Raw genomic sequence first — 27,144 nt, forward strand, 5'->3', positions numbered from 1 at the left:
TCTGGATCGTGGTCGTTTTCGGGGAGGTCGGCTAAATCAAATACTTCGTCTTTCTGTGTCTGCAAATCCTTTTCTGTAAAATGACGTTACTGTAGTAAATACAACTTAAACATCTATTTCTAAATCGTTCAAGGGAGTGTAATGCCCAGCATTATGATCTTCATCCATTGAGAGCGTGCACCATATATACTCGTATACTTCCCATCAAAAGTTTAGACTCACTAGTGTAAATATAGCCACTTACTTCAGCCAACTGTTCTAAACTTAATTTTGCAAAATATTCCACACTGTTTAAAGGTACTGTTTACACATGAACTGATGTATTGTAAAACAAATTCGTAACGTTGAAAAGAGTATTGTCATGAGTTAAATAAATGATAAAACCAGTGAAAATTGGCGAATTCTAAACAAAATGTTACACCAAAACGCAGCTGTTCACATGCACGATATTTGCACATGCTTTTCAGCAATTTGATGCATGATCCTCGTGCAATTCATCTGCATAAGGTTTGCAGTTGGTTCGCCCAAGTTACTGGAGAAATCAATCTTCGATGTAACCATATACATAACATATAGTGAGTGCTTTAAGTGAGTCTAAACGTTTTGATGGGAAGTATATGTATTCAGGACGGTGTGGTAGCCTTGTGTTTAACCCCCTGGGTCCCGTTTCACAAAGCTCTCGTAGCGCCACGACTATCGTAAGTCAATGTTACAGTATAGGAAATACAAATCCTACGAGAAAAGTTACGAGATCTTAGGCTTACGAGAGGTTTGTGAAACGGGACCCTGGATGCCGAGTTTTTTTTCAGGCGCACATTTTCATACAGTTTGAAAAGTGATCGTTGTGCGAGAATTGCGCTCGCGTGGTCCTGGATCTACGTACGGCTATAAAATGATACAGAAATGTAGAATATTAATTTCCCATCCGTTGGTATAAATATAAGTGCAACTACCTCGGCGGTTTGAGAAATAGACCTCGCTAAATGTGTCCAAATTTTTGTTATGCGTTAAAAAACAGTAAATTTCTCCGCTTTTTATTGCGCACCGATAAAAGCACTGTGCTACGAATTTTTTACTTTGGCATCTTTACGGAAAGTGTGAGCGAAGAAAATACAGCCTGATATCTGAACGACATAACTGTATATGAATTGGGTTTATGTGCTTGTGCATAACGTTATACGCTCAACATTAAAAATGACTCGCAATAAATATCAAAAATGGATTTTCTTCTATGCGCTTGTCACACTGAAGACCCGGGTTCGATTCCCAACATGGGTACAAAGTGTGAAGCCCATTTCTGGTGTCCCCCGCCGTGATATTGCTGGAATACTGCTAAAGCTGCATAACACCATACTCACTCACTCACCAGATGTGTTCAGCAATGGCATGCATTACTTTTTATCAAACTGGGATGAGTGAAGAGGAAAGAAACTGATGGTTTGCACAGCAAGCTGATAGCCTTCAGAAGAACCCCGGCTCACCTGGGCCTAGATTTTCAAAGCGATCGTAGCGCTAAGATAGTCGTAAGTTAAGTCTGGCGATCGCTTTGAAGGAAGGCCCTTTCAGGAACAACTTTTCTGATAGTTTAGCAACTAGTTTACTAACAGTCTAAATCAACGATCCGAGAACTCGTTTGTCACATTTTTAAAAAAAGTATTATTTTATGTTCATTTGTGAATTTCCATAGTGAAATTTCCCATCTTGTGTTCTCTGATATATTATGCATCCTATTTATCGTTTATGTGTGCGTAAATACTAGTATGTCATTTTTTCTTTGTAAAATTTTGTACGACTAGGATTTAACGTATTTGCGTCGATTCAAAATGGTGTCGTAAAGCAGTTACAATGATAGTTGTATTACAAATACAATCTTTGTCATGTTCCGTTAGTCATGCGCAAAGGTGTTTATGTCAAACATGGTGGCGAAGCACATGGACCACACGACTGCCCCAAGTGGTCGTGTTGACAGCAGTGTTTTGGAAGTTTTCAAAACTCTGGCTGAGGGAAATGACCAAGCAAGATCATCTGCGACTAATTTTCTAATTTCACATTTACAAACACAACAGAAGAAGGTAAGGGCACACGTACAGCAGTCGATCAGCTGAGGACTTTGTTGAGTTACTTTACTATTATAGTAGATGTCGAGAGCTACAAATATTGTAAGCCTGACTGAGTAAATTTTAAAATATGTTAAAGTATGTTTGTAAATAACAATAGGAAAATCTTGTGCCAGTGGTGGGGGTGTTAGGCAATCAGTTGTGAATGTTTGTGCTAAGGGTACGCACCTGTTAATTATAGAAAGTAGATTTTTAAAGAGGTGAAGATAAACTAAAAAATGAATCGATAACAAAATGCATGATATTCGAGACCATATATGCATACATTTTCTCTTGACCTTCCAATTTTTCTGCCATTAAAATTTCATTGTTGCCAAATAATGCCAGCAATATTCAGTCAGTAAGTTTGTTGTTTGTGGTTTAACACTACATTCAGCAATATTACCGTCCTATATCACTAACTAGCTGTGTTTGTAAAACCATGGATGATGGAGCGCATGGTCAACAATCGATTAATCTGGTACTTGGAGACCAATAACCTCCTTAGTGACCTCCAATGTGGTTTCCGAAAGAACCGAAGTACCATTGACCATCTGGTGCGTCTGGAATCATTTATAAAAAATTCCATTGTCAACAAACCACAGGGGCTTGTAACGCTAAAAACTGCCATCAAGGCATATACTATCACTGACGGGGTCTTAGTACTATATAAAAGTATATATATATAGTACTAAGACCCCGTCAGTGATAGTATATGCCTTGATGGCAGTTTTTAGCGTTACAAGCCCCTGTGCAACAAACAACATACTGTATGTATCTTTTTCGACTTGGAAAAAGCATATGATACAACATGGAAACATGGTATCTTAAAAGATTTACATGAATTTGGATTGAGGGACAGATTACCTCAGTTCATATCTCAGTTTTTAAACAACAGACAATTTCAAGTACGGGTGGGTTCCACATTTTCTGATTATTTCCACCAAGACCAGGGTGTCCCTCAAGGCAGCATCCTGTCTGTCACACTCTTTAGCATCAAAATTAACAGCCTCGGAGCACCTTTAGAATACAGCACCACAACTTCTCGTGAGGACGATCTCTGCCGTAGGTCACATGTCATTAAGACAAGCAACCAGTTTGTGAGAACCCGTCGGACGCGAACCTGCGACCTTCGGATTGTTAGCTCGACAGGTAACCGACTGAGCTACGTCCACACTGTTGCACAATGTGCAAATTTATCGAGTCATTCCTGTGACGTCACGGAAATGAAAGGAAAGAGTCGAATAGGTCACGGACAATTACGAATGCTACGGGTAGACTGGGTGTCTCGTGATTTTATTCTCCGGACAAATGCCGAATGGATATGATGCCATTTGGCACACGTCCCATTCCGTAATCTACAAATTAACGTGTGGCGTGGAATGAGCCGATATGCCTCAAACTGAAAAGGGTTGTTGACGTCAGGCCTCAGACGTAGATTTCACGGTGCATGCATGAATGACGCGCTTTTATATAAATCGGTGATTTTGTGACAGAAAAGTGATGTAGGGAACACTGTAAGGATAATGTGGATCGCACTAAGGAACGAGGGAGTCATGAGCATGTGTAGTGATGGCACTCAGGTGAGTTAGCCTTCGAATCATTACTTTACAAAATTTATGTTACGTGTGAAAGAGGCTTGAGTGCAAATTTCAGACCAATTTCCATTAGCCCAAAATTTCTACATTAACCCATTTCATAATGTACTTGCGACGTTTTTGGTTTCCCGTTTTTGTGTGAAAAAAAAGTATTAAAATGCAAAAAGGAAAATCAACAAATGGTACTCACACCGGACATGTACCTAACCCTAACCCTAAACCCTTAACCCTAACCCTAACCCCTAACCCCTTGAAATAATCCTAATAAATAGAATGCATTGACCGAACCACCGGACATGTACCTACTATATTGCATTAGGTCCCTAACCCTAACCCTAGCCTAGCCCCTAGCCCTAGCCCTAGCCCCAATCCCTTGAATTAATCCTAATAAATAGAATGCATTGACCGAACCGGCACAAACACGACTGGCGTGTCTAGTGTAATGCATTATTACCGCTTCGAAAAATAAAATACTAATAAAACACTTTTCTATGTAATGGTGCAAATTACTGAATGACAAAAATATATATGTAAATTAAAAAAATTACAAAATACAAAATACACCAAACATAACACCTCAGCAGCCCGTAATACAAATAAATATGAGCGTATTAGTGAAAAAAGAAAGATATTTCAAACTGGTGCTTGCAAAATATTGCGCATCCGCCGGTATACAACTACTGGAAACTCTCAACATCGTTGGGCTTATGCAATGACATAGCTCGTAGAGATGAAACAGCAGTGAGCGGAGCTTATACGCACTCGCTGAGCCAGACAACCGTGTTGCCATGCAGGCGTCAGAGGGCATTGTTTCGAGATCGTGCTTTCGAACAAAATCACATTACATTACGTAAAAGGGTATTATGACGTCTTTTTAAAGTTTGTGGTGCTGTATTCTAAAGGTAGGCCACAGCCTTCACGAAAGTTTTGAACAGCTGTGTTGATGGGTCCCTTTTCGTGGATGATTTCAATATTTCATGTCGTGGTAAGAACATGCACGCAATAGAAAGGCAGCTACAACTCTGCCTTAACAAAATACAAAATGGGCTAACGAAAATGGCTTTAAGTTTTCAAAATCCAAAACAAATTGTATTCACTTTTGTCGTAAATACAAACCACACAAGGATCCAGACCTATCCTTAGGCGGTACCCCTATCAAGGTAGTAGAAGATGCCAAATTCCTGGGACTTATATTTGACCGCCACTTGACATCCTTACCACACATAAAATATTTGAAGACAAAGTGTTTGAAGGCTCTTGACTTGCTAAAAGTCGTTTCAAATACAGAGTGGGGAGGGGATCAGACTACCCTACTTCACTTGTACAGATCTTTGGTGCGCTGTAAACTAGATTACGGCTCCATTGTCTATTGTGGAGCCTGCAAAAGCAATTTGGAAAAATTAGACTCTATCAACCACCAAGGCCTGAGGCTCTGCCTGTGAGCCTTTAGGACCTCTCCGGTAGACAGTCTAAATGCTGAGGCTAACGAACCCTCCCTTGAACAACGCCGCATTAAACTGTTTCACTGCAGAATATCACAAAATTGCATTCAAATTAGTCCAATCAAGCATACAATTGTGTTTTTAACCCTCTCTATGAAAACCTATTTCCTAAAATGACAAACCTGGTCCCACCACTTGGAATCAGAATTCAACCACACATATCTGCAGCTAAAATTGACCTCAATATAATAGCACCTTTCCGGCTTCTGTCTTTGCCACCGTGGCAGATGGTGAAACCACAGGTGGATCCTACCCTCACTAAACTCAAAAAGTCAGAAACAAATCCTTTGGTGTTTCAACAGGAATACAACCAGCCAGCTCAAAGTATAACACCCATAGATCCATTTTCACAGACGGATCCGAGGATGATGGCCAAGCTGCCAGTGCTACAGTTATTGGATCCAAGACTGTCTCCTCTAGAATTCCGGACAACAGTTCCATTTTCACTGCTGAGGCCAAAGCTATCTTCTCAGCTTTGACCTATATTAAACAACAGAACCATTCCAAAAACTTCATCATTTTTACAGATTCATTGTCTTGCCTTCAAGCACTTCAAAATGTTACTTCAAGTCACCCTATCATCCTGGACATCTTGGAACTTTACAATGATCTTTCCACTGGCCAATGCGACATTGTCCTCTGCCGGTTGCCTGGTCATTTAGGCATAGCAGGTAACACAAAGGCCAATGCTGAAGCTAAAGCAGCTCTTGACAAACCCTTATCTCCACTGCTGATCCCGTACAGTGATTTCAAACCCACTATAAAAAGTTATACTTGGGACCTCATGCAAAAAAGGTGGGACACCCAAGTAGGAAGAAATGAACTTCATGAAATAAAACCTTACATTGGTTATACCTACGTGGGTTGTCAGTCACGAAATGATGAGGTGATTTTACGACGATGTCGTATTGGCCACAGTCGGTTTACTCATGACTATCCTGAAAACGGATGTGGATGGACCTCCCATGTGTGTCTCTTGCGATGAAGTGTTCACCATCAAGCATATTCTGTTTGAATGTGTGGACTTGTCGACTTCAAGGGATTCACATTATGAAATCTGAAAGATCTATTTTCCCGCGTGATCGAGACCCGTGAAGATCCGGGGTAGAATAGGTCTTCAGCAACCCATGTGCTTGCCATAAAAAGGCGACTATCTTGTCGTAAGAGGCGACTAACGGGATCGGGTGGTCAGTTTCGCTGACTTGGTTGACACATGTCATCGGTTCCCAATTGCGCAGATCGATGCTCATGCTGTTGATCACTGGATTGTCTGGTCCAGACTCGATTATTTACAGACCGCCGCCATATAGCTGGAAAATTGCTGAGTGCGGCGTAAAACTAAACTCACTCACTCACTCACTCCCGCGTGAGCGGACATCGAATTGTTAACTTCCTGAGGGAATTTGACCTGTATCATAAATTGTAATAATGTAACGTGAATGGCAAATTGCTCGCTTCTAAATTTGGTATGACATTTTCTGTTTTTAAATAAGAATGTAATCAAATTATTTGTCTTTTAACATGGACTTTGTACTTGGAATGCTTATGAATGAATACTTGATCTTATCGCTATATGGCTGAAATAATACCGATGCGATGTAAAACGCAACTCTACTCAACTCAACTCAACTACATTTGTATATGATGGCGGTCTGTAAATAATCAATTCTGGGCCAAACAATCCAGTGACCAACAGCACCATCATTGATCTATGCAAATGGAATACAATACCAAGCATCAACCAAGTGTGCGAGTCTGACCACCCTGTTAGTCTCCTTTAACAAAGTAAGAAGTAAAAAGCCTGGGTGTATCGTTAGTCAATTATGGGTTGTTGGGCTCACTCAGCAGGCAGCAAAGTGTATCATCACACCAGGAATACCAAAGTTTATTTTAAAATTGAATATTTGTTTGAATTTATATAGAACAAAACCATAAAACCAGTATGCACATTTTGTGTAAGTCGAAGACATAAGGTAGATGCTAAATTATATAGGAAGTCATAGCTAGAGTTTGGTTGTCATAGCTAATCAGTGAGCAGGTCAGTTGTTGCTTAAGTATTGTAACTTTATTTGAGGAAGACAACAACTAGTCTCTAAATGTTTGCTAGTTTCATACCAACAGACAAGTGGCTGTGTTTATCCATGGAAGTCAGTTCTCATAAAATATCAACCATAGTTTCATAATTCATTGACAAAAGATGTTGCGTCGATATAAAACTGTGGCATTGTGCAGCAAAATTATGCAGAACAAACTCCACCCACTCTATTTTCCGGAAACAGTATCTTGGGGCCCATGCTGTTTCCTAATTGTACTGACAGTATTGTTGATGAAACAGAGCAAACATATTCTGGCAAGGTGTGCCACTTAACCATGGCTTCTACACAGAAGGAACAAACATAGATGTTGAGTTGGATTGCACAATCTGTTTTGTGCTGGGCTAGCGACATTTGTGAGAGGCACATATTTGCAGGAGCTTCAGGACATGTTATCTCTTCAGCGTCTCGGCACAGCTGACTATGTTCATTTCTGAAATAAGAAGTCTGTTTCTGTTTTAATCAATGTGTTCCATTTTCATTTCAGCCCGAAATATGCAGTGATTTGAGCTACTCCTTGCAAAGGTTAATCAAAGGTCTGTCATCAAATCGGAAATGGGCTCGGCTCGGCTTCTCAGTTGCTCTGACTCAGGTAAATGTTCCATGGTAGAATTGATGTTCATCCTTCAATGACGCGTAAAGGTCTGATGCCTTATGTGCATACAACATATACAAGGGGTAGTTTGTTGTAAGGTTGATAATTGTTTTAAGAAATCTGGGGTAGAAATGCATTTTCTTGAGGGTATTGATTTGATGATAGATAGCACAGGTGGCCACAGTGCCAAATTGGCTCTGCAGAGAAGCATCTCTTGAGCACACCATGAACCTGTGATTGTGAGCTTCAGTCCCATTTCGCCCCGATTATGCTTTTAGGTGTGGTAGCTGTATACCCATGCTTGTGGGTTTCAGCAAAGTGGTAAATATCTGACTGAGAATTGTGTCACTTTGGGAAAGCATTCGAACTCACTCATTCTGTGATTCAGAATATTGAAATTATCATCTGAAAAATGACAATTAAGAAAGATGTCTTAAATTTCTTTGAGAGGCTTTTAAAAGTTGGAGTTGTAAGGATAACAATGTATGGATGAACAACTTGCTTGATAATGGTGATAACGGTGATAGAACCTACTGAAATGTCGCTCTCACTGTAATAAAGAATTTGTTCATCCATACATGATATTCTTCCATGTGTCTTAAATTTTGTGTTATTTAAGTAAAAGTATTTAACATGTTCAGTGAGGTACACAGGGATTTACAGGATGCGAATTCCTGCGTCCTATACGCATAAAAATTGAAAATGGACGCAGCAAAATTTTATTAGCACGTCCACAGGGACTCGGAAAAAGTCCAAATACTTTTTGTAAAAATTCAATTAAGTAACAATAAGTTATCACTGAGTTTGCTACTAGCCGGGTTATGGTATCATTGGCAATTTAATTACTGTAACTATGTGATGATCATGATACACAATACAATAACACCATTAACAGTATTAATAATAATATTTAAGTGTCTGGGACCCCCATGTTGTTGTTCAGGACCCCTGAAAATCAAGAGTATGAGTCCCAGGGACCCTCAAATACAGGACTCAAGGTAAATCACTGGGTACATATTTGTCACACTTTTCTATCATCATGGTGAGGTGTTTGTGTCATGTCTGTTTAGGTCCTGCGAGTGTTTGAAGTGGTCACCGTTCAGTTGGTGTTGGAAGGGATTGACAAGCACCTGGTGGTCACTCAGCATGACAGTAAAAATGTAAGTAATGCTCTTGTTTTATACTGCCTCTGAAATTGTACTGCCGAGGCGGTGGGGTAGCCTTGTGGTTAAAGCATTCGCTCTTCATGCTGAAGACCCGGGTTCGATTCCCCACATGGGTACAATGTGTGAAGCCCATTTCTGGTGTCCCCACCGTGATGTTGCTGGAATATTGCTAAAAGCGCGTAAAACCTTACTTACTTACTTTTGTTCTGCCATAGTGATACCTTTGTATTGATTTGTGAACTTAGTCAATTTTAGAATACAAGTGTTAATTTCAGCACATTTCTTTGTTATGTGAAGGTTTCAGACCCAGTTCTCTGACTGATTTCCAGGTTAACTGTTTAGTTTCAGTTTGGGAGTCAACATGTAAACACATTCTGGAAACATCAGTGTTTGAATTAATGAGCTTGAAAGTAGAAATGTTGTAATGATAGGATTAACAGTGTGAGTTGGAAGGTGAGAAGGTTCATCGGGGAACATGACTAAACATTTGTTTCTGTATTGTTTGTTTAAATTTGACCTTTGCCCTGACAGGAAGCTGGTGCAGTGTACATGGGCAAGGCCTTCGGCTACCTGGCTCTCATCCAGTCCGGGAAACTGTTGCAGGTCAGTGCACCTTAGCGTGGCTGGAGTGTTAGCAGAGTAGGGGGCAGCACAAGCAGAACATGGAGCAGTAGAAAGTTGGGTTAGCGCTGGTAGAATGTGGGGTAGCTCTAGCAGAACATTGGGTGGCATAAGCAGAATGTGGGATGGCACTAGCAGAACATTGGTAGCACGAGCAGAACTTTGGGTAGCATGAGCAGAACGTGGGGTGGCACAAGCAGAATGTGGGATGGCACTAGCAGAACATTGGTAGCACGAGCAGAACATTGGTAGCATGAGCAGAACGTGGGGTGGCACAAGCAGAATGTGGGATGGCACTTAGCAGAACATTTGTACGATTCCCAATTGCATAGATCGATGCTCATGCTGTTGACCACTGGATTGTCTGGTCCAGACTCGATTATTTACAGACCGCCTCCATATAGCTGGAATATTGCTGAGTGTGGCGTAAAACTAAACTCACTCACTCACTCACTCACTCAGAACATTGGTAGCATGAGCAGAACTTGGGGTGGCACTAACAGAACGTGGGGTGGCACTAGCAGAACGTGGGGTAGCACTAGCAGAACGTGGGGTAGTACAAACAGAACATATGCTAGCACTAGCAGAACGTGGGGTAGCACTAGCAGAACGTGGGGTAGCACTAGCAGAACGTGGGTTCGCACTAGCAGAACATGGGGTGGCACAAACAGAACATATGCTAGCACTAGCAGAACCTGGGGTGGCACAAACAGAACATGGGGTAGCACTAGCAGAATGTGGGGGTGGCACCAGAGAACTTCGCGGGGTAGCACTAGCAGAATGTGGGTTGGCACTAGCAGAACATGGGGTAGCACTAGCAGAACGTGGGGTAGTGCCAGCAGAACATGGGGTAGCACTAGCAGAACGTGGGGTAGCGCCAGCAGAACATGGGGTAGCACTAGCAGAATGTGGGGTAGCGCCAGCAGAACATGGGGTAGCACTAGCAGAACGTGGGGTAGTGCCAGCAGAACATGGGGTAGTGGCACTAGCAGAACATGGGGTAGCACTAGCAGAACGTGGGGTAGTGCCAGCAGAACATGGGGTAGTGCCAGCAGAACATGGGGTAGCTCTGGCTGAATGTAAGGTAGTAGGGAAAGGTAGCCAAACATGCATATTATCAGTTTAAAGTAAACTTCTGTGATAAGTGCTTTGTTGTGAGATTTACACATTTCTCTTGTCTTAGCATGATGGCCTGGTAGTATCCGTCAAACATCAGATGGGAGAGCTGAAAACAGTGTGCTTTGAATGAATATATTTTTCCTTATCCTGACTCATGAGGTGAGCAATAAGCATGAGTCAGGATAAGTATAAAATATCAATTTTATTCAGAAAATTACATGTTTCAGGGTGAGTCCGGCCAGGTGTCGGAGGTGGTTGAAAAGCTGCGACACATCTCCACACAGAAGAGCTACCTCCAGCCCATCTGCTATCAGGGACTTGTGTGTCTCATTGCCAAGGTAACCATAGATATGACTTTCGATTTTTAACATTTCTGGCCAGACTAGCTGATTCAGTGTCTAACTTTTGATTTAGGTTGCAATCCTTTAGTGAACACTGTGATAATACTTTCCAAAAATGCAAATCACTGTTATTTGCAGACTGTGATGTAAAACTTGGAATATTGTTCATTGTGGCTTTTAATAACACTCTTACGATTTGTCCATGCTGAGTTAAACACAACCTACAATTTGCAGGTGTCAGGTGAAGTGTTCACAGAGCAGGTGTTTCCGCACCTGGCAGCGGATCTGACCCAGGGCTGGGACAAGTGCTCCCCCAACACACTCCTCCTTGTCTACTGCGCTGTCAAGTTCCACAAGGTAAGCACATGGTGATGAGGTTATTACAGAGAATTCACAATACAGGTTTGTTTGTTGTAAAAGTAATTAAAGAGGCTGTGACACAATCTATTGACTGTTGCTGTAGAATCAGGAAAGTACCAGTCAATGAAGGTGCTGTTCAGAGTTGCCTCCCTTAAGTGTGAAAGGATCCTATGATAATAGTTATGATCATTCCTTTGTCAGCATAATACCCATATAGGTCTGTCTGTCTGTCTGTCTGTCTGTTCCTGTCTGTTCCTGTCTTGTGATACATTCTTTTTGCTGTTGTAGAAGAGATTGACCAAGGCTCTGATGACTGAACACTGGGGGGGCATGAAGATATTTGGGGAGAAGAACTACGCCAACATGCTACAGGTGTTGCAGGTGAGAATCTGGATAACAGGGGTTCACTGTGCTCTTATTGATAGGGGTGTGGTAGCCTTGTGGTTAAAGCATTCGCTCTTCATGCTGAAGACCCGGGTTCGATTCCCCACATGGGTACAATGTATGAAGCTCATTCACTGTGCTCTTATTGACAGGGGTTCACTGTGCTTTTATTGATAACAGAGATCATATAGTTTTGTTTCAGTAATACTGTCTAGAAAATAGGGGTTTGCTGATGTCTTGTAGCAGTAGTGTCTGGATAACAGGGGCTCACTGTAGTCTTGTTGTAGCAGTAGTGTCTGGATAACAGGGGCTCACTGTAGTCTTGTTGTAGCAGTAGTGTCTGGATAACAGGGGCTCACTGTAGTCTTGTAGCAGTAGTGTCTGGATAACAGGGGCTCACTGTAGTCTTGTAGCAGTAGTGTCTGGATAACAGGGCTCACTGTTGTATTGTTGTAGCAGTAGTGTCTGGATAACAGGGGCTCACTGTAGTCTTGTTGTAGCAGTAGTGTCTGGATAACAGGGGCTCACTGTAGTCTTGTTGTAGCAGTAGTGTCTGGATAACAGGGGCTCACTGTAGTCTTGTTGTAGCAGTAGTGTCTGGATAACAGGGTCACTGTAGTCTTGTAGCAGTAGTGTCTGGATAACAGGGGCTCACTGTAGTCTTGTAGCAGTAGTGTCTGGATAACAGGGGCTCACTGTAGTCTTGTAGCAGTAGTGTCTGGATAACAGGGGCTCACTGTAGTCTTGTAGCAGTAGTGTCTGGATAACAGGGGCTCACTGTAGTCTTGTTGTAGCAGTAGTGTCTGGATAACAGGGGCTCACTGTAGTCTTGTAGCAGTAGTGTCTGGATAACAGGGATCACTGTACTCTTGTAGCAGTAGTGGCTGGATAACAGGGGCTCACTGTAGTGTGCGAAATGGCCACTGGCCCGCTAGCCTGTGGCTAGTAAAAATCCAGTCAAGCCAGTAAATCTCTACAGTCACTGGCCCGACTGGCTTGTGAATTTTGATGGGGTCATTTTGTAAATATATCACTCTCTTCGACTTGTTAAGTTATAATACACTTTTAAATCATGCAAGATTATGGCCTGATAAAAATGTTCATCATAACAGCAGCTTAATGATGAAACCCATGTTATGCTGACAATGTCTTATTCTCATTTATTTCTATAATCTTTTGCTCAGTGTCTAGATTCTAATTTGGGGCTAGTGAATTATTTTCAGCTCTAGTAACTTTCACGTATAGCTAGCTCTACTGACTACCAAAATTTGGAAACTAAATCGTACACTGGTTCACTGTAGTCTTGAAGCAGTAGTGTCTGGATAACAGGGGGTCATTGTTATCTTATAGCAATAGTGTCTGGATAACAAGGGGCCACTGTTGTAGCAGTAGTGTCTGGATAACAGGGTCATTGTTATCTTGAAGCAGTAGTGTCTGGACAACAAGGGGTCATTGTTATCTTGTAGCGGTAGTGTCTGGATAACAGGGGTCATTGTTATCTTGTAGCAGTAGTGTCTGGATAACAGAGGGTCATTGTTATCTTGTAGCAGTAGTGTCTGGATAACAAGGGGTCATTGTTATCATGTAGCAGTAGTGTCTGGATAACAGAGGGTCATTGTGATCTTGTAGCAGTAGTGTCTGGATAACAGGGGGTCATTGTTATGTAGCAGTAGTGTCTGGATAACAGGGGTCATTGTTATCTTGTAGCAGTAGTGTCTGGATAACAAGGGGTCATTGTTATTATGTAGCAGTAGTGTCTGGATAACAGGGGGTCACTGTTATCTTGAAGCAGTAGTGTCTGGATAACAGGGGTCATTGTTATCTTGTAGCAGTAGTGTCTGGATAACAGGGTCATTGTTATCTTGTAGCAGTAGTGTCTGGATAACAAGGGGTCATTGTTATCATGTAGCAGTAGTGTCTGGATAACAGAGGGTCATTGTTATCTTGTAGCAGTAGTGTCTGGATAACAGGGGGTCACTGTTATCTTGAAGCAGTAGTGTCTGGATAACAGGGGGTCACTGTTATCTTGAAGCAGTAGTGTCTGGATAACAGAGGGTCATTCTTATCTTGTAGCAGTAGTGTCTGGATAACAAGGGGTCATTGTTATCATGTAGCAGTAGTGTCTGGATAACAGAGGGTCATTGTGATCTTGTAGCAGTAGTGTCTGGATAACAGGGGGTCATTGTAGTTTTGTAGTTGTGTTTGGATGACAGGGACTCACTGTTAACCTATTTTAACATTACTGCCAATGTTAACAGTATTTTTTTGCCATTCTCTGTCAGAAATCTGCTGAAAGTCATCCCGTTATACACAGTATTGTTGATGTCATGGTAGACGACCTTGCAGCCAGCGGCCGTGACGTCGGCTTCTTCAACCAAATTGTCTGTAAGTGGAAGGTTGGTTGGTTGGCTGGCTGGCTGGCTGGCTGGCTGGCTGGCTGGCTGGTGAGGCTGTTAACGCCGCGCTCAGCAATATTCCAGCTATATGGCGGCGGTTTTAATAATCCAGTCTGGACCAGACAATCCAGTGATCAACAGTTTGAGCATTGATCTATGTAGTTGGGATACAATGACATGTGTCAACCAAGTCAGCAAGCCTGGCCACCAGGCCCCGATTTCTCGAAACAAACTTAAGTTTTTACTCAAACTTCAAACTGAGTTTGACAATTTGAAACAGCTGAATTTTGAACTCAGCTGCATTTTTTTTTATAAAATAGCCCAAACAACTTAAGTATTCTATTCACCAAACTCAATTGTCTACTATATTTGAGTTTAATATCGATATCAGTTCATTCTGGGAAATGAGTTTTCTCAAATTTGAGTACAAATTCGAACTTAAGTCAAAACTCAGACTTAAGTTTGTTTCGAAAATCAGGGCCCAATCATGTTAGTCAGCCTCTTACGACAAACATGGATTGCTGAAGACCAATTCTAACAAAGATTTGCACGGGTTGTAAGTGGAAGGGATGAGGAGAAAAGTTGCAAGACGCCTACTCTGTCTTGTGGCGTATAATCTCATTTCTATGATCGTTCAAAAACTCCATGGTAGAACAATTTTAGAGATTCCAAGTCATAATAAGTCCAGGCTCCATACCTGTGCCAATCCCGTTTAAAATGAGGATTAGATGGTAACAATGTCTGTCCTGACTGACTGTTACGGAGAAGCTTGACCGCATGATTGTGCCAGGTAACTATTGGTTCAGCATCATGCAACATTCCCTCTGTCACTCACTCTTTACTGTAACTATGGTAAAATTGATAATGATGCGTTAATCATCCTCAAACACTGGAATGCTCTCTTACACTTACTCATGGACACTCTTGCACTCACCCTCTCATGGACTCTCTTGCACTCGTCATGTCATGGACTCTCATGCACTCGTCATGTCATGGACACTCTTGCACTCACCCTCTCATGGACGCTCTTGCACTCACCCTCTCATGGACTCTCTTGCACTTATCATGTCATGGACTCTCTTGCACTTATGTCATGGACTCTCATGCACTCACCCTCTCATGGACACTCTTGCACTCACCCTCTCATGGACTCTCTTGCACTCACCCTCTCATGGACTCTCATGCACTCATGATCTCATGGACTCTCATGCACTTTTTGATCTCATGGACTCTCATGCACTCAACTCCTCTCATGGACTCTCATGCACTCAACCTCTCATGGACTCTCATGCACTCAACCTCTCTCATGGACTCTCATGCACTCAACCTCTCATGGAGTCTCATGCACTTGTGATCTCATGGACTCTCATGCACTCATCCTCTCATGGACTCATGCACTCAACCTCTCATGGACTCTCATGCACTTGTGATCTCATGGACTCTCATGGACTCTCTTGCACTCACCCTCTCATGGACTCTCATGCACTCAACCTCTCATGGACTCTCATGCACTCAATGGACTCTCATGCACTCAATCTCTCATGGACTCTCATGCACTTTTGATCTCATGGACTCTCATGCACTCAACAACCTCTCATGGACTCTCATGCACTCAACCTCTCATGGACTCTCATGCACTCAACCTCTCATGGACTCTCATGCACTCAACCTCTCATGGACTCTCATGCACTTGTGATCTCATGGACTCTCATGCACTCAACCTCTCATGGACTCTCATGCACTCAACCTCTCATGGACTCTCATGCACTCAACCTCTCATGGACTCTCATGCACTCAACCTCTCATGGACTCTCATGCACTCTGTGATCTCATGGACTCTCATGCACTCAACCTCTCATGGACTCTCATGCACTCAACCTCTCATGGACTCTCATGCACTCGTGATCTCATGGACTCTCATGCACTCAACCTCTCATGGACTCTCATGCACTCAACCTCTCATGGACTCTCATGCACTTGTGATCTCATGGACTCTCATGCACTCAATCTCTCATGGACTCTCATGCACTCATGTGATCTTCATGAACTCTCATGCACTCAACCTCTCATGGACTCTCATGCACTCAATCTCTCATGGACTCTCATGCACTGTTGATCTTATGAACTCTCATGCACTCAACCTCTCATGGACTCTCATGCACTCAATCTCTCATGGACTCTCTCATGCACTTGTGAACCTCTCATGGACTCTCATGCACTCAACTCTCATGGACTCTCATGCACTTGTGATCTCATGGACTCTCATGCACTCATGCACTCTGTGATCTCATGGACTCTCATGCACTCAACCTCTCATGGACTCTCATGCACTCAACTCTCTCATGGACTCTCATGCACTCAACCTCTCATGGAGTCTCATGCACTCAACCTCTCATGGAGTCTCATGCACTCAACCTCTCATGGAGTCTCATGCACTCAACCTCTCATGGACTCTCATGCACTCTCATGGACTCATGCACTTCTCATGGACTCTCATGCACTCAATCTCTCATGGACTCTCATGCACTCAATCTCTCATGGACTCTCATGCACTTGTGATCTTATGAACTCTCATGCACTCAACCTCTCATGGACTCTCATGCACTCAATCTCTCATGGACTCTCATGCACTCAATCTCATGGACTCTCATGCACTTTTGATCTTATGAACTCTCATGCACTCAACCTCTCATGGACTCCTCATGCACTCAACCTCTCATGGACTCTCATGCACTCAACCTCTCATGGACTCTCATGCACTCAACCTCTCATGGACTCTCATGCACTCAACCTCTCATGGACTCTCATGCACTCAACCTCTCATGGACTCTCATGCACTCAACCTCTCATGGACTCTCATGCACTCAACCTCTCATGGACTCTCATGCACTCAACCTCTCATGGACTCTCATGCACTCAACCTCTCATGGACTCTCATGCACTCAACCTCTCATGGACTCTCATGCACTCAACCTCTCATGGACTCTCATGCACTCAACCTCTCATGGACTCTCATGCACTCAACCTCTCATGGAGTCTCATGCACTCAACCTCTCATTGAGTCTCATGCACTTGTGATCTCATGGACTCTCATGCACTCATGATCTCATGGACTCTCATGCACTCATCCTCTCATGGACTCTCATGCACTCAACCTCTCATGGACTCTCATGCACTTGTGCATCTCATGGACTCTCATGGACTCTCTTGCACTCACCCTCTCATGGACTCTCATGCACTCAACCTCTCATGCACTCAACCTCTCTCATGCACTCATGCCATGTCATGGACTCTCATGCACTCAACCTCTCATGGACTCTCATGCACTCACCCTCTCATGCTCTCATGCACTTGTCATTTCATGGACTCTCATGCACTTGTCATATCATGGACTCTCATGCTCTTATGTCATGGACTCTCATGCACTCTTATGATCTCATGGACTCTCATGCACTTTCGTGATCTCATGGACTTTCATGCACTTGTGATCGTGATCTCATGGACTTTCATGCACTCGTGATCTCATGGACTCTCATGCACTCAACCTCTCATGGACTCTCTTGCACTCACCCTCTCATGGACTCTCATGCACTCAACCTCTCATGGACTCTCATGCACTCAACCTCTCATGGACTCTCATGCACTCAACCTCTCATGGACTCTCATGCACTCGTCATGTCATGGACTCTCATGCACTTGTCATATCATGGACTCTCATGCACTCGTCATGTCATGGACTCTCATGCACTCAACCTCATGGACTCTCATGCACTCACCATGTCATGGACTCTCATGCACTTGTCATATCATGGACTCTCATGCTCTTGTCATGTCATGGACTCTCATGCACTCACCCTCTCATGGACTCTCATGCACTCACCCTCTCATGCACTTGTCATGTCATGGACTCTCATGCACTCACCCTCTCATGCACTTGTCATGTCATGGACTCTCATGCACTCAACCTCTCATGGACCCTCATGCACTCAACCTCTCATGCACTCTCATGCACTCGTGATCTCATGGACTCATGCACTCGTGATCTCATGGACTCTCATGCACTCGTGATCTCATGGACTCTCATGCACTCGTGATCTCATGGACTCTCATGCACTCGTGATCTCATGGACTCTCATGCACTCACCATCTCATGCACTCTCATGCACTTGTCATGTCATGTCATGGACTCTCATGCTCTTGTCATGTCATGGACTCTCATGCTCTTGTCATGTCATGGACTCTCATGCTCTTGTCATGTCATGGACTCTCATGCACTCCCCCTCTCATGGACTCTCCCTCTCATGGACTCTCATGCACTCGTGATCTCATGGACTCTCATGCACTCCCCCTCTCATGGACTCTCATGCACTCCCCTTCTCATACGCCTCCCCTTCTCATGCTCCCCCTCTCATGCACTCCTTCTCATGCACTCTCATGCACTCTTTCAAATGCTCAAGCTCTTATAGGCTCACTTGACCTCATGCATGCACTCCCCTTGTGTACATGTCAGATACCAGCAATGGTGATCCAACTCTCCTTGTACTGATGGTGGTGTTTGGTTGTAGTGAAGCTCCTGGAGGGCAGCCACAGCCACAAGTACCTGGGCCTCCACCTGTACCTCAAGATGGTGCCCACCATAACTGACCCAGAACAGGTGAGCAGACACAGGTAGCCCAAAATGACACTGTATCCCAGGCTATACATATAGGTCAGACAGACACATAGACTTTGCGACAGGATAGTGTAGGAAGGTGTAATCAAGCCTTTGAGTGCAGTTAAGATAGTAGAATCAACAGCCTATTTTGGATGACAGTTGAAAGTTAGGCTTCTTTGAGTGGCATTTCTAGAAGTTAGGGAATCAGATAATGACGAAAGTTTATGGATGAACCTCTTTATTCGGATGATGCGACGTTTCGATACAGATTCTTGTATCATTGTCAAGCAAGTATGAGTAGACGGAAACATATATATTTCAGCCTGTTTCCGTCTACTCATACTTGCTGGATAATGATACAAGAATCTGTATCGAACGTCGCATCATCCGAATACAGAAGTTGTTCATCCATAAACTTTTGTCCTTGAAAGTTAGGCTGTCGTCAAAATTACAATCACAGGACAGACAGACACACAGACAGACGGTAGGACAGCTTGAAGTTACGCTTCTAGTTTAAAGAGGCAACTATTAGTCTCACCAGCTGAGATACATATCTCCGTTGGAATGCTTGCCTTAGACACATTGGGTAGAATGATGAAGTCATGGTAAGATATGTGGATATACCCATTACATTGTACAGTGTTGCCGTGTATGTAACAAAGACATGTCTGTTTCAGCTACGGAAAACCTTAAACCCAGCTATTATGAACCTGTTGGTGTTCAACTTGGCCCGGAAAGACAGCATTGCCCACACCACCTGTCACAGCATAGTGAGTAGTGTCGTGAAGAGTAGTCATCAGGTCTGTAGGCAGACCTTTCAGTGGCCATAGTGAGTAGTGTCATCAGGTCTCTAGGCAGACCTTTCAGTGGCCATAGTGAGTAGTGTCATCAGGTCTGTAGGCAGACCTTTCAGTGGCCATAGTGAGTAGTGTCATCAGGTCTCTAGGCAGACCTTTCAGTGGCCATAGTGAGTAGTGTCATCTGGTCTCTAGGCAGACCTTTCAGTGGCCATAGTGACTAGTGTCATCAGGTCTGTAGGCAGACCTTTCAGTGGCCATAGTGAGTAGTGTCATCAGGTCTGTAGGCAGACCTTTCGAGTGGCCATAGTGAGTAGTGTCATCAGGTCTCTAGGCAGACCTTTCAGTGGCCATAGTGAGTAGTGTCATCAGGTCTGTAGGCAGACCTTTCAGTGGCCATAGTGAGTAGTGTCATCAGGTCTCTAGGCAGACCTTTCAGTGGCCATAGTGAGTAGTGTCATCAGGTCTGTAGGCAGACCTTTCAGTGGCCATAGTGAGTAGTGCTCATCAGGTCTGTAGGCAGACCTTCAGTGGCCATAGTGAGTAGTGTCATCAGGTCTGTAGGCAGACCTTTCAGTGGCCATAGTGAGTAGTGTCATCAGGTCTCTAGGCAGACCTTTCAGTGGCCATAGTGAGTAGTGTCATCAGGTCTGTAGGCAGACCTTTCAGTGGCCATAGTGAGTAGTGTCATCAGGTCTGTAGGCAGACCTTTAGTGGCCAGAGTGAGTAGTGTCATCAGGTCTGTAGGCAGACCTTTCAGTGGCCATAGTGAGTAGTGTCATCAGGTCTGTAGGCAGACCTTTCAGTGGCCATAGTGAGTAGTGTCAGGTCTGTAGGCAGACCTTTGAGTGGCCGTGGTGAGTAGTGTCATCAGGTCTGTAGGCAGACCTTTCAGTGGCCATAGTGAGTAGGTGTCATCAGGTCTGTAGGCAGACCTTTCAGTGGCCATAGTGAGTAGTGTCAGGTCTGTAGGCAGACCTTCCAGTGGCCATAGTGAGTAGTGTCATCAGGTCTGTAGGCAGACCTTTCAGTGGCCATAGTGAGTAGTGTCAGGTCTGTAGGCAGACCTTTAGTGGCCAGTAGTGAGTAGTGTCATCAGGTCTGTAGGCAGACCTTTCAGTGGCCATAGTGAGTAGTGTCATCAGGTCTGTAGGCAGACCTTTCAGTGGCCATAGTGAGTAGATCAGCAGGCCTTAGTGAGTAGATCAGATCTGTGAAACCATGGTGATTAGATCTGGCTGGCCATAGTGAGAGATAGCAGCATGCAGGCCTTGTTGAGCAGATCAGCAGGCCTTAGTGATTAGATCTGTAAACCATGGCGATTATCGTGATCTTGGCTTTAGTGGGCGTGCAAAATGAGGGAGTAGATCAGCGAGTAGGTGATCTGCTGTTGGCCATAGTGAGTAGATATGCAGGCCTTGTTGAGTAGATCAGCAGGCCTTAGTGATTAGATCTGTAAACCATGGTGATTAGATCTGTTGGCCATAGTGAGTAGAGATCTGTTGGCCATAGTGAGTAGATCTGTTGGCCATAGTGAGGTAGATCTGTTGGCCATAGTTAGTAGATCAGCAGGCCTTGCCAGTGAGTAGATCAGCAGGCCATAGTGATTAGATCTGTAAACCATGGTGAGTAGATCTGTTGGCCATAGTGAGTAGATCTGTTGGCCATAGTGAGTAGATCTGTTGGCCATAGTGAGTAGATCAGTAGGCCGTGGGGAGTAGATCAGTAGGCGTGGTGAGTAGATCTGGCAGGCCATAGTGAGTAGATCTGTTGGCCATAGTAGGTAGATCTGGGGACTCCTCTCAATGCATGGCCATAGTGAGTAGATCACTAGGCCGTGAGGGAGTAGATCTGTAGGCCGTGTAATGAGGTAGATCAGTGTTGGCCATAGTGAGGTTGATCTTTACATTCACTCACTCACCCAGCCACCCACACACACACACACCCACACACACCCACCCACCCCACCCACCCCCACCTACCCTCCTCACCTCACTCTCACTCACTCACCCACCCTCACAATCACCTCACTCACTCATTCACTCACCCACCCACCCTCACACTTACACTCAATCACCCACTCTTTCACTCACCCATCCACCCACCCTTACATTCACTCACTCACCCATCCACCCACCCTTACATTCACTCACTCACCCAGCCACCCACACACCCCCACCCACACACACACACTTGTAAAAGTGCTTCATTATACACAACAAACACATAAATAGTCATACACAGATACATATTTAGGTCTCATTACATACAAATTATATGAAACAGTAGCCCTCCTATGGTATCTGACCAAGCCAAAGGGAGGTCAGAAACCATAGGAAGGTCACGAAGTTCTCAGATAATTTGTATGTAATGAGACCTCGTGGTGGTATTTTATTTATTACCCATTTCTTACATGCATTAAACTGACAAAATAGCATATATTTTGTTAATGTTATGGTTTCAAACCTAAACCGGTTTCATACAGAGGTTATGGAAGAATTTTGTTCTGAAGTACACTTTTGCATGACATCACACTGTATTGACGCTACACTACGCATTCATTCTCGCCTGTCCCTTGGTAACCGACGTCACGACGCATGTCAGTTGTCATCGCCTCTCGTGACAGCCTCCTACAGTAAACTACTCCAGAGCACCCTTTTCTTGGTTTGCATCTGCTTCACACTCGCTAACATCACTGGCGGAAACATTGCGCTTGTTTTTCTCGACGGATATAATGTCTCAGTTCCAAAGCTATGATTACACAATGCCAAAGTACTAGAATTTGTACTTTACTAAGAAAGTGTAATCCCAAATATAACATATGTTACATTTGACCACTTTCTAAATGGCATTGTGTAATCATAGCTTTCGGCCGTGGGAGCCGTGCCTATTAACACTTATCAGAGGGGTACACAAAGTCTGCAGTCTAGACTACCAGTTGTCCGACTTCCATTTTGTGGAAGTCACGGTAGCTGAGCGGGTTAGGCGGCTGACTTTGTGTGCTGGCGATTAGGTGCCTGACTCTGAGGGTGTGAGTTCGAATCCCGGATGGGGCTCAACTCAAAAAGTACTAGAATTTGTACTTTACTAAGAAAGTGTAATCCCAAATATAACATATGTTATACCCATATGTTGACCACTTGGGTAATAAATCTGCCTACTTACCAGTTCCTGTGTGTATTGACTTTGGTACTCTTTCCTTCCAGACGCTGATCAAGTCCCCGGACTCTGTCACTCTCCAGCTGGAGACTGGTCTTCAGGAGGAGGTAACTCTTGTTTCCACCTGCATAAACTGTTCATTGGTACAAATGTGTATCAGTGATGAAATACTGAACACTGAATTTGTTAAGAAATCAACAGTTAGTTGTTCAGATTCTTTGATGAGCTAGACTGGTTATCTGTCAAGAAAATGTCCCTGGGCTGGATGAGTGTTGCATGCTGTTGTTGTGGTTGCAGATTCTGGAGGTTTGGGATCAAGTGGTGAAAATAACAGCACAGATTGAGAAGAAAGTAGGTTGAATAATTCTGTTGTCAGTACATCATGTTTTTGTATTTCTCTATTTGTCCATCTGTCATTAATACGCTTTGTTATTCTCTATTTCTTAATAAAGAATCCTTATTCCAGCAAGAGAGAATCCAGTGAGTGCTTATGCAAATACTCGCTAAGGCCAAAACGTGCTTATGCCAATGTGTAATTAGGTCAATAAGTGCTTATGCCAATATGTGCTTAGGCCAAAACATGTTTAGGACATGCTTATGATGCATGTGTCCTCTTGCTTTAACTATAATGGTTCAGGGCAAAAATGTAATTTCTTTATTAAAATTAATATTTTATACTTATCCTGACTCATGCTTAATTGCTTGTCTCCTTCTGGTATATCTTCCTAAATGCGGTATACAGCTAATTTAGTGGTAAAGGCCTAAATTTAAAAGGATATAACGCTGTATGGGGGACCCAGGGGCACTCATAACCGTCCTCAAGGGTGAAGAAGGAGAGAGTGAAGAGCGTGTTGGGTCATGTGACGGATTTCCCCGCCAAAATACCTAAGGGAAGTAACACTGGGTGAGTGATTTTACATCCGCTTTTGAAGAGAGCTTCAAAAGGGGATTCAAGTGTTCCACTATCATTCGCAAGGAGGAGGAGACAAGCAATTAAGCATGAGTCAGGATAAGGAAAAATCTGTACTTTATTATCTTATACATGGAGGTAGAGCGAACTGTATTTCTTAAATATGTGTTGAATATTGCTGTACCTTGTGTGTAGCGTTGTTAATTGTTGACTCTCCTGCAACAGAGGAAGAAAGAGAAGGTTATCTCCCATCATGACGCCTTCCTTATGCTCTTCACATATGTTGGCCTGTCACTCTTCTCCGAGCCCGAGAGTGTCGTTACAGTCATGGAGGTAGGTTCATGGACTTGACAAAACAGCATAATACCAAACACCTTGCTCGCAGATCCTATTATATCCTATTATATTAACCTAAAAATGTCCCGACTTTTAACATTTTTTTTTTCCATAGAGATCTGAAGTGGAACACTTTTATGGATAGACAACTTCTTTGTTGCAGTAGTAGTTGCGACGTTTTGGTGTCGATCCTGACACCGTTATCAAGCAAATGATACACAACATTTACTCAAGGAGAAATATATTCATGGCGGGTATTGGTTTATACAATGGAAGAGGTAGATGTACAGTGTGTTGACATGAGACTTGTTGTGATAGGAATGATTGAAGCCAGTAGACAAAGGGTGGGTTATTCTTGATTAGGCTTGATTAGTTGATCGTAAGCCGTGGGGATGTATAACCTTGATCTCTGTTGTTTGCCAGGTTGTGAGTCGTTTGATGTTGATTGCCTCTAAGACTTTCTTATCTTGTAATCTGACTGGTTGGCTTCTAGGATGCTGATGTTGTTCCAAAGTATGGTATGATTCCGGTGGGCTTGGGTGTGGTCGGAAATGGCTGATTTGGAGTCTTTTTCTTTAAGGAAGTCATAGAGATCTGAGTTAGAATCGGTCTTCAGCAACCCATGTTGGTCAAAAATGGTGACTAATTAAGACAGTTGATTAGTCTTGCTGTCCTGTTTGTTGAATGTCATTGTATCCCAGTTGCATATATCGATGCTTATAATGTCAGTCACTGGATTGTCTGGTCCACATCATAAAGCATCATAAAGCTTGAGTGATACTGAGTGTAGTGTTAGGCAACAAACAGACGAACAACGTACTGATCACCCATTCTTATCTTGGCTCTACTGCTATGTTATATGTTGTTGTTCCAGGATCTCCGTCTGTTATGAGAAAGCTACACAGAAGAAGAAGGTCAAGCATGATGATGGTGAGTACTTCGAAGTAGACAATCCCACCCATGCGTCTTTGGCACATGTGGAGATCCGGGTTATAGTTGGTCTTTCAGCAACCCATGCTTGTCGTAAAAGGCGACTCATGGAATCAGGTGGTCAAGCTTGCTGCCTTGTCATCCTATCCCTATCGATGCTCATACTGTTGATCACTGATTGTTTAGTCCAGACTGATTATTTACAGACCGCCGCCATATAGCTGGAATATTGCTGAGTGCTATGTTAAACAACCAACCAACCAACCAACCATCCTTGTGTCTTTGGATACCGTATATATATCAACATGCATCAAATGTTTAAAATGCAGATGCCTGAGTTTGTGTATTGTCCAGAATTTTTCTTCCTTTTTTTTTGGTTTGTAAATAGTGATAACCAGTATAACTGGAACAGTGAACCAATTTCGGTTGAAGAGAACAGAGCTGACAGTTTGATCCTGATGTCGTGAAACTGATGATGTCATAATAGTTTGTAAAACATTGAGATGCAATTACATTGTCATGGAGACAATGCATGGTCTCACCGCAATCACATCTCCAGTGGAACCAGGTTTTGGATAAGTCCTTTCGGTGGCCCAGTTGTACAGTGTACAGTGCTACACCTAAGAGGTGTGCTAAAAGTCGTGAGTTAAAACCCCCTGATTTAACAAGGTGGTATGCTCTAAAACCTGCCGCATGTTTTACTTTTGTCCCATGTTAAGCTGATATTGTGTGATACAACAGAAATACTGGTCAAAGCACCATAAGCACTTACTCAAGCACTACGTTGTTAGAGACTATTTTATTGTTTTTTGTGTGTTTGATGGTACTTGTTACTCTCGTTCAAGACAGGCTAGAACATGTCAGTGGCATCTGTGCTGGTTGTAGGACCCAATGGATCTAGTGTCAGGCTCGGTGAATTAGTTGATACATGACATTATGTTCCAGCTGGGATCACTGACCATGAACTAGTTAGGATTGGTCTTCAGTAGCCCCTGCTTGTTGTAAGGAAAAGAGGGGCGGTGGGGTAGTATATTGGTTAAAGAGTTGTCTTGCCTCGCTGAAGACCAGGGTTAGATTCCCCACATGGGCACAATGTGTGAAGCCCATTTCTAGTGTCCTCAGCCATTATATTGCTGGAATATTGATAAAAGCGGCGTAAAATCAAACTCACTCACTGTAAGGAAAGGGCGACTAACGGGATTGGGTGATCAGGCTCATTGACATGGTTGACACATGTCATCATATCGCAGTTGCGTAGATCGATGCTCATGAAGTTGATAACGCACGTTCACGTTAACGAAGGTTGTGTTGATGTTTTCAGAGCCTGCATGGATGGAGGTGGTTACTGAGGTCCTGGTCAGTATGATGTCACAGAGGTCGAACCTGACTCGCATCATCGCCAACACTGTCTTCACGGCACTTCAGAGCAATCTGACCAGGGAAGCTCTCGGCATCATCATTACTGTAAGGAGCTACTGATAAACTGATTGTATTGATGAAAGATCTGGGCACCCTTGCACGAATTGATCTTTGTGCTACAGCCAATGTGATTCTGTATGAGAGTATATTATCACTTTAGCCTAGAGGTCACTTTGTGCAGCTGTACCTTGATGATTGTTGGTTCAAAGTCAAGATTCCTTCTCATTTTAACCATAGTTCTCTCACCATCAACACCATGCTTGTGAGTAGACTTTACTTCCAGCCTCAATATATAACTTACTGAGACAGTGTCAATAGCAGAAGTGTGACTGTTCATGGATCAACGACTGTGACACATTTTCAAGTGATTGCATATCTGATAATGACCTTGACCTTTACCTTGACCTTGCAGGCACTGCAGCCAAATAAAAGTGCAGATGAAGAGAAGGAAATGTTAGCCTTTGAGGATGATGGTGAGTTTTGTAACCCTCCACCACTGTAAGAGCACAAGCTTTGAGATTTTGGTTTGAGTATCCAATACAGAACAGGACCAGGACAGGGATGAGGTGATCTTCCTCTGTTGCATGTAGCTGGTCCAGACGTACATGAATATTTTTCCTTATCCTGACTCATGCTTATTGCTTGTCTCCTTCCTCTTGCGAACTTAG

The 27,144-nt window shown here is 43.3% G+C and overlaps 2 protein-coding genes across 2 annotated transcripts in view; both read left to right on the plus strand.

Moving 5' to 3' along the window:
• Window positions 1–1,902: 1,902 nt before the first annotated feature.
• On the plus strand, window positions 1,903–23,241 carry LOC124278980 (myb-binding protein 1A-like protein). The gene is made up of 12 exons (XM_046714770.1): window positions 1,903–2,072; window positions 7,777–7,881; window positions 8,955–9,044; window positions 9,582–9,653; window positions 11,018–11,128; window positions 11,366–11,488; window positions 11,780–11,872; window positions 14,158–14,260; window positions 18,837–18,925; window positions 19,603–19,725; window positions 22,929–22,988; window positions 23,179–23,241. The coding sequence occupies exons 1-12, from the start codon at window positions 1,908–1,910 to the stop codon at window positions 23,239–23,241; spliced, it is 1,197 nt and encodes a 398-aa protein (XP_046570726.1). The 5' UTR covers window positions 1,903–1,907.
• LOC124279008 (myb-binding protein 1A-like protein) overlaps window positions 22,927–27,144 on the plus strand; it is a 38,456-nt gene continuing 34,238 nt past the window's right edge. The window contains exons 1-6 of the mRNA XM_046714803.1: window positions 22,927–22,988; window positions 23,179–23,232; window positions 24,017–24,124; window positions 25,002–25,057; window positions 26,379–26,521; window positions 26,889–26,949. Of these exons, the coding sequence (XP_046570759.1) occupies window positions 24,045–24,124; window positions 25,002–25,057; window positions 26,379–26,521; window positions 26,889–26,949 (340 nt within the window). The 5' untranslated portion in view covers window positions 22,927–22,988; window positions 23,179–23,232; window positions 24,017–24,044. The remainder of the gene's footprint in view (window positions 22,989–23,178; window positions 23,233–24,016; window positions 24,125–25,001; window positions 25,058–26,378; window positions 26,522–26,888; window positions 26,950–27,144) is intronic.

This window comes from Haliotis rubra, unplaced genomic scaffold (genome assembly GCF_003918875.1).
Source record: "Haliotis rubra isolate DU_JTF1 unplaced genomic scaffold, ASM391887v1 Scf244, whole genome shotgun sequence".
In the NCBI taxonomy this organism is placed as follows: Eukaryota; Metazoa; Mollusca; class Gastropoda; order Lepetellida; family Haliotidae; genus Haliotis; species Haliotis rubra.

Excerpts from the sequence above, each read along its gene's own strand:
- LOC124278980 (XM_046714770.1), top strand. The coding sequence starts at position 1,908 with ATGTCAAACATGGTGGCGAAGCACATGGACCACACGACTGCCCCAAGT. Across the intron at positions 9,045-9,581 it reads CTCAGCATGACAGTAAAAAT|GAAGCTGGTGCAGTGTACAT; the intron begins GTAAGTAATGCT and ends TTGCCCTGACAG. Across the intron at positions 18,926-19,602 it reads CCATAACTGACCCAGAACAG|CTACGGAAAACCTTAAACCC; the intron begins GTGAGCAGACAC and ends TGTCTGTTTCAG.